The sequence below is a fragment of the Eretmochelys imbricata genome, chromosome 4, assembly GCF_965152235.1.
Source record: "Eretmochelys imbricata isolate rEreImb1 chromosome 4, rEreImb1.hap1, whole genome shotgun sequence".
Classification (NCBI taxonomy): domain Eukaryota; kingdom Metazoa; phylum Chordata; order Testudines; family Cheloniidae; genus Eretmochelys; species Eretmochelys imbricata.
The window spans coordinates 119,573,224-119,585,851 of NC_135575.1; the positions used below are offsets into that span (position 1 = coordinate 119,573,224).

Below are 12,628 nucleotides of genomic sequence, written 5' to 3' on the forward strand. Positions count from 1 at the left end.
CTAACAAATGGACCAACAATGCTTTCTTGAAGATGCTGAAAGCTAGCAAAAATAATCTAATATTTAAATATATTATAATAGCATTAACTGAGTCAACATAAACACTACAAGCATTGTTACAGGGAGACACTGAGTCGTCAGCCTTTCTCTTTGACTTGCTATACATAGGGACTTAGGACTGCAAGGGAGCTCCTGGGTCATCAAGACCAGTCTCCTGCTACCACAGGCAGCCCCCTTGTACAATTGCAACCATCTCATATAACTGGTATCGACCTTAAGAGGCACTACTCTCCTATTCGACCTGGGCTGGTAGATATTTTAACAGGGATGTATATCGTCTCACTTCGAAGTTTTGTTTGTTTGTGAGTAGTTTTTTTTTTGCCTGAAGTGGTACATATTCAGAGCAACTTTGCAAAGGTGCTATACATAATTTTGCAGATGCCCAGTTAACACAGTGGAGGGCACACTGGAAATGGACAACCAAAGCTAGAACAACACACAAGTTGCCAGTTCTTGTTTGTTTGTTTAATAAGTTTCAATAAATGTTGCCAATTTCAGTTCACGTGGTTCTGTAGCCTTTGGATTTCACTTTAAAGTGTGATTCTGTTCTGACAAGTGATTGTAAAAACTGAATCACACATTCCCATGGTTGTGTCTCAATATCAAATTTGCTCAGACTACCAGTATAATGAGGGATTTTTCCCCTTAACTACCAGCCCTACCACCTAACCTAGGCTTTGAAGGTCACACTGCATTCTATCTAGCTCATGCAACACTACCGCTAAGAAAGGTTCTGAAAGCCAAAATCTGCTCTCTCACAAGCCCTGGCCGGGATGATTTAGTTGGGGATTGGTCCTGCTTTGAGCAGGGGGTTAGACTAGATGACTTCCTGAGGTCCCTTCCAACCCTGATATTCTATGATTATGCAAAGCCAGTGTAGTCTCTAATTTATATTGCTGTGACTCTGGAGTAAATCTATTCTATGCTAATCTTCTGAAGTAGGCTTTGTATTACGTCTAAGAAAAATGTGTGTTTCTTTTTAAATTACATTTTGCACTGGGTTAGCAAACCGTATAGGGAAGGCCTGATGCAGACCCTTTCACACCATCCAAACTCCCTTTCACTTCAATGGATTTTCTGCCTGAATAAAGAGATGACAGGAATAGGCCCTGAGAGTGGTTAGTGCTACCATTGCTATTGCATATCTGTAACAGGATGGCAGTGTTTGCCTATTAGCAGATGATGATACTGCTAGAAACCGTTAATTTAACTGATTTGCTGACTCACTGGTGCAGCTGGCTCATTATGGGTACAAGAGAGCTTGGGTGTTAGCCTGAGCTGGGACCTGAGGGAAGGAATGAAGAAACTGTAAGAGCAGATAGAAAAGGAGTACTTGTGGCACCTTAGAGACTAACCAATTTATTTGAGCATAAGCTTTCGTGAGCTACAGCTCACTTCATCGGATGCATACTGTGGAAAGTGTAGAAGATCTTTTTATATACACACAAAGCATGAAAAAATACCTCCTCCCACCCCACTCTCCTGCTGGTAATAGCTTATCTAAACTGATCACTCTCCTTACAATGTATATGATAATCAAGTTGGGCCATTTCCATCACAAATCCAGGGTTTAACAAGAATGTCTGGGGGGGGGGGAATAGGCTCGTTCACCTGCACATCCACCGATGTGATATATGCTATCATGTGCCAGCAACGCCCCTCTGCCATGTACATTGGTCAAACTGGACAGTCTCTACGTAAAAGAATAAATGGACACAAATCAGATGTCAAGAATTGCTATATTACAACAAAAAAACTTCAAATCCAGACTCCAGCGAGAAACTGTTGAATTGGAATTCATTTGCAAATTTGATACAATTAACTTAGGCTTGAATAGAAACTGGGAGTGGCTAAGTCATTATGCAAGGTAACCTATTTCCCCTTGTTTTTTCCTACCCCCCCCCCCCCAGACGTTCTTGTTAAACCCTGGATTTGTGCTGGAAATGGCCCAACTTGATTATCATACACATTGTAAGGAGAGTGGTCACTTTAGATAAGCTATTACCAGCAGGAGAGTGGGTTTGTGGGGGGGGGGGGAGGGGGGAGAAAACCTGGATTTGTGCTGGAAATGGCCCAACTTGATTATAAGGAGAGTGATCACTCTAGATAAGCTATTACCAGCAGGAGAGTGGGGTGGGAGGAGGTATTTTTTCATGCTTTGTGTGTATATAAAAAGATCTTCTACACTTTCCACAGTATGCATCCGATGAAGTGAGCTGTAGCTCACGAAAGCTTATGCTCAAATAAATTGGTTAGTCTCTAAGGTGCCACAAGTACTTCTTTTCTTTTTGCGAATACAGACTAACACGGCTGTTACTCTGAAACCTGTAAGAGCAGATACACTTTCGTGTGGAATTTTTAGTTTATTAGTTATTAGTATTTTGGGAATGACCTTTTCAATAATAAATCAGACCTGAAGAGAAGTAACTTGCTTTCACTGAGGGTTTGTCTACACTGCAGTTAGGCACCTGTGGCTAGCCCTTGTCAGCTGGCTCGGGCTGTGGGGCTGTTTAATTGTGGTGTAGACATTTGGGCTTGGACTGCAGCCCAGACTCTAGGACCCTGCAAGGTGGGAGGGTCTTCTGTAGCCTGAGCCTGAATGTCTACAGTACAATGAGCAGCTTTGCAGCCTGAGCCAGCTGGCATGGGCTAGCCACAGGTGTCTAATTGTAGTGTAGACATACCCTGAGTGTCTAGGGTTGTTGCAGTGAGGGAAGGATTCCATACATACTCACTGTAACACGTTTTGGTTTTTTTTAAACTAGACTTTGCACTTCCTGTAGCTTTTTCTGTCTGAAGATCTCTGATGGGCTGTATGAACAATGAAATATCCCTTTGAGGTTGGCATTAATTCTGGAGCCCTGCGAAATGCATTTTGCTGGGTGGATGAAATGGTAAAAATTCTAAACAATCTCTGCTGCACCGGGGAACTGTAGATGGTTATTGGACTGGAGCCAGTGACATCAAAAGTGGATAAGACTGACTCAGGAGCGGAGTGGAATCAGGCAACCCAAAATTCACTCATGGGCCAGAATTCACACCCCTCTCTTTTGCGTGTGTGTATGTGGGTGGGTGGGGGTGGGGTGGGGTGGGGTGTCGGGGGGGAAGCAACAGCTGTGGTCATCCTTCTCACTGGGATATATTCTCCCTCCAATTGGTACAATATTGCCAATCCCAGATATTCAAAAACCAGGAATTAGATTTCGCACCTCCCCTCCCACACAAAAAGGTGAGATTTTCTTTAAACCCATGAGGTGTTTTTTTTTAATTGGGTTAATTTATTTTACTTACTGGTTTCTGAGTATTTAGGTTACGTTCCATTCATACTTTCAGGTTTTTGTCTGCAACTATTTTTAAAGAGGGAAGGTCATCTCTGTGTAAGCTCAAAAGCTTCTCTCTCTCTCTCACCCCAACAGAAGCTGGTCCAGTAAAAGATATCACTTCACTCACCTTCTCTCTCTAGTATCCTGGGACCAACATGGCTAGAACAACACTGCAAACAATGCTTTTTTTCCCCCAGTCAAACATATTTTCATTTCGAGGACCTGGGGCTTTAAGAAAAACAGTAAATATCATGAGATCTGTGATAAAGTCACAAGAGTAGGCAACATTGCATCGTTTTTAATTTTTAAATAATTATTTCTGAGTCTGCATTTTACAAACTATTATTCCTCTCTTTTTCTATTTGCTTTTACAGTTAATTTTGACCACTTTCAAATACTGCGTGCTATTGGGAAAGGGAGTTTCGGAAAGGTAAGAATCAATGTTTAGTTGTTGTTTTTGGTGGTAAATCTAGCAGCAGGTTTCTTCATACTAATATGATGTGCTCATTCACTCTGGTTAGACTAACAGAGTTGCATTTTTGTAGCATTCTGATCACAATCAAATTAAGCGCAACTTTGGTTGTACATTAAATTAAGTTACTCTGACATTTGCTTAAGTTAATTGTGTAAATATGATTATAATATCTTCCACAGGGCTTATCAGGACTAAGAAATCCACTTCAAATAAATAAATAAATGAAAGAAGTAGTAGCAGACATCTCAGTTAGGTTGTACAGATAAATCAGGATCAGAACAAGATCATTCTTATCTATTTTAATATTTAAATTACAAAGATACTTTTACATTGATTCAAATACATGTAAAGTTCTATAAGCTGAAATGTAATTATGGTAGAAAATGTTTCTTTAATTCAATGACCATGTGCTAGAACAGGGAAAACTAATGACTTGTTTACAAATGAGTATATAATAAAGAAGCTGGTAATAACCAAGATTTTAAATTTTCATATGGGTAAATACAAGGCTATGCAGTCAGATGGAGTCATGTTAAGAAAATGTTAGAGAGAGAATATTACTTGAAATGGTAAATTTTGAAGCTTGCATATAACTTGGACAGCAGATCAAATAATAATGAGTTAGACTTTGATTCAGGAGATATTTAATTTAAGCATATGCCCACTGTGTTCTTTGGAGCTACTCCCACACTTACGATTAAGTCCATATATGAAATTTTGCAGGATCGGTGATCTTACATGGGTAATGGTGTATTTCATCCAGCAGAAACCCAAATCACTTTGCAAGCTGACTTTCAAATTTTTGGCTGTAAATCTTTATTTAGACCAATGAATTTCATGAGAAGTTTTGCCTGAATAAGGCTGCAGGAATGAGTGTCATATGCAAAACTTATCCAAGTATCCTCTCCCATACCACTGAGGTTCAGCCACCTCTGGGGTGGAACACTAACTGTTTACTATCACACAGCACTACTAGAACGGTACATCAAACTGAAACTACAGAGGTCCTTCATGATTCCACTGTCTGGGGTACAGGTTAGATCCAGGATAAGTATTCATAGGTATATCCAAATGATCCTAACCTTTGACCGGACCTTGCATTCCTATCTTTCCCTCAGAGTTGCCCCCTTACCCTGATATGACTGCCTTCCCCAAAAGGCCCTGGCTCTTCATGCCAGATGCAGCTGTTTTGTAAGGGAAGGAAAAACGGAACACTACAGCCCTCTGAGCTCTTCAGGAGCTAGCTGGTGGATCCATTCTTGTCAGGGTCATGTGGGGCCCATGGCAATGCTACCTAAAAGAGACCGGTTCATGAAGCACTGTTTTTGTAATTCCTGATATGACAGCCTTTTCTGGTGCTGAGTATTTGTTTGGGGTGCAGTTGGCTACAGTGTTCTCTGAATCTTTTTATCATTTGGATTTAGATTCACAGTCCCCTAGAGCATCCACTGAACAACAGGAAGAAATATACACATGCTGCTCATCTTTTAACATAATTTGTTTAATGTACAGTTGTCAGTGCAACAAAATAGTCTTCTGAATAATGTACTCATTTATCCCAAATCAACACAAAAAAGTTCCACTCCATATCCTGTCTCTTCCACAAACAGTAAAAGAAGAAAACACATGTTAAGATGACCTGTCCTACAGTATCCACAAGGAGGGCGTGTCAAAAGCACAGCTTCCAAAAAAGTTTTTTCAGCAAATCCCTTTCAGCCCCTACCATCCATTCAGGAATGACTTTGATCCCAACTTTACCTGTCAATCTCCTTCTGGAACCTCCTCATGACGGAAAGCAGCAACACAGTGTTGTTGCCTCATCATTTCCTTATTTTGGTAAATTGTGCCTGAACCTATTGTAATACCCTTCCCGATTGATGTCCCGTATTTTATTTTGTGCTTGTAGAGCATGGCACTTTTCTTGACTTGCCTTAGTGTCAAGATAGGTGAGGTAATATCTTTTACTGGACCAACCTTTGCTGGTGGAAGGGACAAGCTTTTTGAGCCCTTTCTCAGGACTGGAGAAGGTAACCGGAGCATCTGAGCTAAATACAAGTTGAGACAGAGTGTTAAGCACAAGGGGTTCACGCATGCTAGCAGGCAGTAGGGTGTGTTATAATTTGTTTTAATGAGCCATAAACCCAGTGTCTCTGTTTAAGTCCATGGTTTTTAGGGTCCAGCGGAGTTACGAATTTAAGTTCCCAGACTCATCTTTTGAAGGTATTATGCAGGTTTGCTTGGAGGAAGAGGACTGAGAGGTCATATATGGAGTGATGGATTTATGAAAAGTGTTTGCTCATGGGTGATATGGTGTTTTTTGTCTTTTTTTTTTGTGAGCTCAAGAGCATAGTGACTGTCTGGTTTCACCCACACAGTCGCTGCGGCATTTCATGTACTGGATGAGAGATCCCACATGTGATAGGCATGTGTATGATCCATGGATCTTGAAAGGTGTGTTATGTGGGGGGTGTTGATCATTGTAGCAGTGGAGATATGTTTACAGGTTTTGCATCTGCTGTTCTGGCAGAGTGTGGTGCCGCTTTCAGTTGGTGTGCCTTGGTTTGTGGGGAGCTCACTTCTGTTTGTGAGGGTGGGGGGTTGTTTGCAGGCCAGAAGAGTAGGTTCAGAAAAGATTTCTTCCACTGTGAGGTGGTATGACAAATTGGGAAGTGTGGTGAGTGGTTCCCCCTTGCCTGTTGTAATGGGTTCTCCCAGGGAATTTGGGTGGCCCTTTCCGTGATGTGGTCCATTTATCTGGTAGAGTGCCCTGTGTAGTGAAGGTGGTTTTAAATGTGTTTAGGTGTGTATGCAGACTTTTCTCTCCAGAGCAAATTCTGTGGTACCTGAGTGCCTGGCTGAGAAACTTATTTTTCTAGGGTGTTTCTAGGGTGGCTGCTTGATCTGTGGAGGTAAGTGTGGTGATTCAGGGGCTTCTTGCAGATAGTTGTTTATAGGGTTCCATTGCTGAAGCTGATGCTGGTGTGGGAGTGTTCTAGAAAGAATTTGATGGATGGACAGTGGTTATTCAAGTTATGGTGGAAATCAGAAGGCATTTAGGTCATCTCTCCAGAGGTTGAAAATCTCATTGATGTAACTCGGGTATATCATTGGTTTCATGGTCCGTTTTTTCCAGAAATCCTTCCTCAAGGTGGTCCATGAAGAGGTTGGAATAATGAGGAACCATCCTAGTACCCATGGCTATTCCCATGGTTTAGACAAAGTGTTCGTTAAATGTGAAGTTGCTGTAGGTGAGTTTGGCAATTCATTTGGGGTGGATTTCAGAGTGCTGTACGTTATCTTGTAAGTATTTGAAGGAGGCAGTGATGCCATCATGGTGAAAGATGTTGGTGTATATGAAGGTGGTATCCATTGTGGCAAGGGTGGTGTTCTCTGGGAGGTTGTTAAAGTTGCAGAGCTTCTTAGAGGAAGCTGGCTCTTTGTGTGGTAAGTGGTTTGAAGATGGTTTATATGAGTCCTATATTCCTTCAGTAAGAGTGCCAGGGCCAGGTATGCTGGGTCTGCCTGTATTCCCTTGTTTGTGTATCTTGTGGAGCATCTTGTGGGGTGGGTTCATGGGGGATGAGGTTGTAGAGTTTCTCTTGGAGTTGTTTGGGGAAGGATTTGATGGTACCTTTAAATTCTTGTGTAAACTGTGGTTTGGGTCTCCTTTGAGTTCTTTATAGTAGGTTGCGAGAGTTGTCTGTTAGCCTCATTGATGTAGTCATCACAATTAAAGACTACAATGGCGCCTCTTTTGTCTGCTGGTTTGATCGCTATCTGATAGTTGGATTTCATAGGCTGTGTAGCTATCCTATGTCAGTAGTGAAGAGACTGTGATAGATGCAATATTTGCTGAGAATATCACTGATTTATTTCCCCTAAAGCAATGGATGTTATGATCCAATGTCTGGCTTTGTCTGCTGGAGGGTGTCCAGTCAGATTATTCTTTTTTTGCTTTTCTTTTTTTTTTCCTTATGACTGTTGATGGTGATGTGATAGTTGTGGGTAGTGGTATCTTTGTTGTGACAGAATTCCTTGAGGTGGTGTCAGCAGAAGAATTCTTCTGGTTCTCCACATGTTAGTATGGTATCAGATTCTGTGGTGGAGGAGAAAACCAGTCTCTTGGAGAGTACAGATACTTCAGTTCCAGTTAGGGGCAGTCTTGATATGTTGATGATGTTGAGGTGTTGTGTATTGTGTGGGGGTCCTGGTGTCATGGTATCTCCCAGTGGTGGTTCCACATTTTATTTTTGTGTTGGATGGCTGTCATCGGCCTTTTTTTTTAGGGTTGTTTTGGGTTTCCTGAATGATCTCCAAGTAGGTTTCCTGTTTATTTTGGGAGGGTTTTTTTTTCTCCCAGTTTGTGGGAGCATGTGATAATTTCTTGTTTGAGGAGTTCCCTTCTGGAGTATGTAAGATGGTTCCTCAGTTTTTCTAAGGTCCCTTTGCAGAGCTTTCCCACACACTTAGAATTGTATGCAGTAGTCAGAGGGTTATAGATGGACAGTCCTCTGGGGATGATGATGTGTTTCTTGCATCTGCTCAGGAAGTAGATGTTGCTGTTCAGTCTGGCTTCCTTCATCATGTTGTTAAATTTCCATTTTAAGGAGCAGTGTTTGTTGTTCCCCCTCTTCTGGCCACCCCAGCCTCTTTTGTCTTCTGACAGCTGTAAGACTTTTTATGACACTCCTAGCTTTATATTTTACTGCTACTGGGATGCAGTGTCTATGTAGATATATCTTAAAATTACAGGGTTGCTACAGCAACCTTAGGCCTCTGCAGGGTTCAGCTGCAGGTGGCAGCTGATATGACAGCCAGGCAAAGACTTTGCACAGCTCAGCATGCTTTTGTGCGCAGTGCTCAAGGTGATTCTCTCCATCAGCTGTCCTTCTCTTCCCCTCTGGAGCTAACTCCCTCAGCAGCTACCCTGTCTCCCTAGAGACAGCCTCAAAAAACAAGAAAGCATTTTTCCTGACTTTTGTTGACATCTGAGTGGCAGTTTATCTTCAATATTTGACTGCAATAGTATTTGTTGTATGAGAATTCACAGGCCACTCAGCAGATAGGAGGATGAGCTCTTGAGACAAAGACTTAAGAAATGGACACCAGACTTTCAAATGACCCTATACCAACATGTACCATTCTCTTAAAGGAGCAGTATCTCTCTTGAGATTGACAGGGCAGATGCAGTCTTGTAACTACAGTAATAGTTCTTTTACTAGAGAAAGTGAAAAGGTATACCACAATGGCTGTGAGCAGGATAGGAAGGGGCCATGGATGAAGAGGGGGAGGAAAAAAGGAGTAAAATTAGTTTTCCTGAAATAGAAAGGTTTATTTACCCTGCTCTGACAGCTAAGGCTCCAATTCAGCAAAGGATGTGCTTAAATATCAAGTGACCTAAGTTCTGAGCCTGATTTAGGTAGCGATTCACTAAGGTATGCAAGCATATATCTACCTTTAAACAAGTGAGCAGTCTCAGTGGCTTTATCCCTAACTTCCTTTCTGGCTTTGGGTAGCTACTTTCCCAGTTTTCTCCTCTGTACCACAGGGCATTGATATTTCACAGTATCTTGAGATCTCTGGGTGAAGGGAACTTTCAAAGTTCAGGGCACTATACCATTAGTATTTCCTCTAATACCCAAAGCTGGCCAAGTCAGAAATTCCTCAAGAATAGTCCTCCGCTTGGTAGTCAGTATTTCTTTTCCTGGTTTATGACCTGTAAAAGAAGTCCAGCAGGGAACACAATTTAAAAAATCATTCAAACTGCAAATTCCTAAGATAAGTCCAGGTAATGGTTGTTTTACACCCTGTCAAATATTGCAAGTGTGTGCTTGCATCTGATCAAACTAGATTTTCTTTTCTTTCTTAATAGAGTTCTGTAAAATGTGAGTCTAATCAAACAAATTACAGTAAACATTATATATCTAGATATTCAATAAATCAAATATTGACTAGGAATGAAATACTATAATTTTCATTTAGCTTTACTGCAGATGTAACCATGTAGTTGCAGGCTCGCACTGGCAGGATAATTTGAATTCAGGTGCAGGGTCTACTTTCCAGGGATGATATTGTACCAGACTTCTTCAAATTCTCTGTTCAAATTGTCAAGTACATTGAACAGTCTGCAGCATCGGCCCCTATTTTACTAGCTAGGGCAGAGAACATTTGTGGAACCACCACCCCACCAGCAGCCAAACCAAAAAGAACAAAACCCCTCCAAAATACCACCCCACAGCCAGCCAATCAGAGTGGAAAAAAGGCAAAATAAAAAAGCAAAGCAGTGTGGCACTCCCTGGAAATTGGCATCCAGGGTCATTGCCCTGCTTGCCTGCCCCTAGAACAAACCCTGACAATACGACCTCCTTAAATTTAAATTATGATTTGACTGTACAAATATTTCCTCCTCCTATATATCTCAGGTGTTGAGACACAGGGCTGAGGTCTGATGCTTACTGGTGTACATCAGGAATAGTTCTACTAAAGTCAAGGGAGCACCACTGGTGTAACACGGATGTGAGACCAGAATCAGTCCCACAGTCAGGGCCTGCTTGACTGAATAATTGGTAAAGTATTTTCTAATAATCTGCAGTTTATCCAACAGCAACATACTGCACCAGCGCGGAGTAATAATGTTTCTTGACAATATGGCCACAAATATTCTTGAGCTTGAAGTGACATGAGAAGATTCTGGGCTAGATATTTTGCCTCTGTGCCAGCTGTTTTGTATTGGTCATGCCTTAAAAGGGCAGCTGAGGGTTCCCTGGGTCAGAGAAATTCCTTAGTGGTGTAAAGCCAGGTCTGTAACACCCAGCCCCCAACCCTTTTCTAAGTTTCTCCAGTCTATGGCCAGGGCCACCTAGCTGAGACCATGGATATTAGTGGCTTGGAGCATGAGGGGACAGATCAGGAGTGGAGGATAGATTCTGTATCCCTATACACATCTACTATCTATTGTCTTAGCAAGTTTGTCCCAGACATAGACAGGAACAACTTAGTTGGGACTAACAGTGTGTGGAGATGGAGTACCTCACCTCTGTTTCCAGTTGTCTCCCCTAGGCAGCTGCTCTGGAGCCCAGCACAGAACACCTGGAATTGCGACTCTCCTGGGTGGATGGGAGACTTAGCCCTGGTCTACACTAGGACTTTAGGGCGAATTTAGCAGCGTTAAATCAATGTAAAAGTGCACCCGTCCACACAATGAAGCCCCTTTTTTTCGACTTAAAGGGCTCTTAAAATCGATTTCCTTACTCCACCCCCGACAAGGGGATTAGCGCTTAAATCGTCCTTGCCGGGTCGAATTTGGGGTACTGTGGACACAATTCGACGGTATTGGCCTCTGGGAGCTATCCCAGAGTGCTCCATTGTGACCACACTGGACAGCACTCTCAACTCAGATGCACTGGCCAGGTAGACAGGAAAAGAACCGCGAACTTTTGAATCTCATTTTCGGAGACTGCAGGAACTGTGGGATAGCTACCCACAGTGCAACTCTCCAGAAGTCGACGCTTGCCTCGGTACTGTGGAAGCACTCCGCCGAGTTAATGCACTTAGAGCATTTTCTGTGGGGACACACACACTCGAATATATAAAAACGATTTCTAAAAAACTGACTTCTATAAATTCAACCTAATTTCATAGTGTAGACATACCCTTAGTAGGTATATATTCTCCAGCAGGGAAAGTGATTCTCTGCAATCCCCATCATTGGTAGAGGAAGTGTTTGTTTAGGACCACGTGACTAGGTGGGAATACTGCACAGCACAGTGAATTTCTCCTCAGAGTACAGGTAGCAGATTGAAACTGGCTAAGAGACAAGTTCTGCTTTCTTTTTATACAATAAATCCTTTTCCAGACCCCACCTCCATTACACAACGGTGTGAGGGCCAGGTAGAATTGCAGTCCTTGCACTCTGGGGACCTGCTGAGCAAGGGGTGTAAACTGGATCTCAAATTTGTGTAATAGTGTGTGTCCTCCCTTTGCATGTTGGAGAATTCAGAGGCAGAATACAGCCCAGCACTGGACTTTACTCTGGATTGTGCCTCAAACGTTCAAGCTAGCTCTGAAGTCATAATCACATCAGTAAAAAGAAAAGGAGTACTTGTGGCACCTTAGAGACTAACCAATTTATTTGAGCATAAGCTTTCGTGAGCTACAGCTCACTTCATCGGATGCAATCACATCAGTTTTACTCTCCAGCGGGCTCCATGGGGAAGGCAACTCTGTATGAATATGGCCCTTGTCAGATTCTTTGACAGCTGCTAGCTTTAAGAGAACAGAATTAGAGGAAACAAATCAGTCTTTAGATTTTATCAGGTGAAAGGGACTATTCCATCTCCCAGTGACAGCAGTTCAGGCATGTAAAAACAACTCTCTGTGGCTAAAAGAAAAGAAGTACTTGTGGCACCTTAGAGACTAACAAATTTATTTGAACATTTTCGTAAGGGACATTTTAAAAATAAGCATCACATGTCCCAAAACCAAACTGATAGACAAATTCAGCAGGTGTCATTGTTACTGAAGCTGAAGGTACCAACTGTGCAGAACTCTAATTATTGACTTGATATTCACAAGGAAATTCTAAATGGATAATGTTTGTAATGTGAGCACAACAGGTGCAGAATCCCACACTTATGTGAAAATGAGAGAACTGTTCACTTGCCTCCCTCTTTACACATCAGTTAGCCTGTTTCTCTTTACAAATGTTGGATTTGTGTTCCCATTTTTGTTTTTGCACTTGTTGTGGCCCATGTTTCAAAATGTCTCCAAG

The 12,628-nt window shown here is 42.0% G+C and overlaps 1 protein-coding gene across 2 annotated transcripts in view; it reads left to right on the forward strand.

Annotated features, from left to right (window-relative positions):
• The window catches only part of STK32B (serine/threonine kinase 32B), a 265,486-nt gene that overhangs the window by 35,920 nt on the left and 216,938 nt on the right, over window positions 1-12,628 (forward strand). The window contains exon 2 of one of the 2 annotated variants that reach the window (XM_077814640.1): window positions 3,758-3,813. In XM_077814640.1, coding sequence (XP_077670766.1) covers window positions 3,758-3,813 — 56 coding nt within the window. Of the gene's footprint in view, window positions 1-3,757; window positions 3,814-12,628 lie in introns of those variants that run through there. The other variant, XM_077814641.1, reaches the window with a different exon arrangement.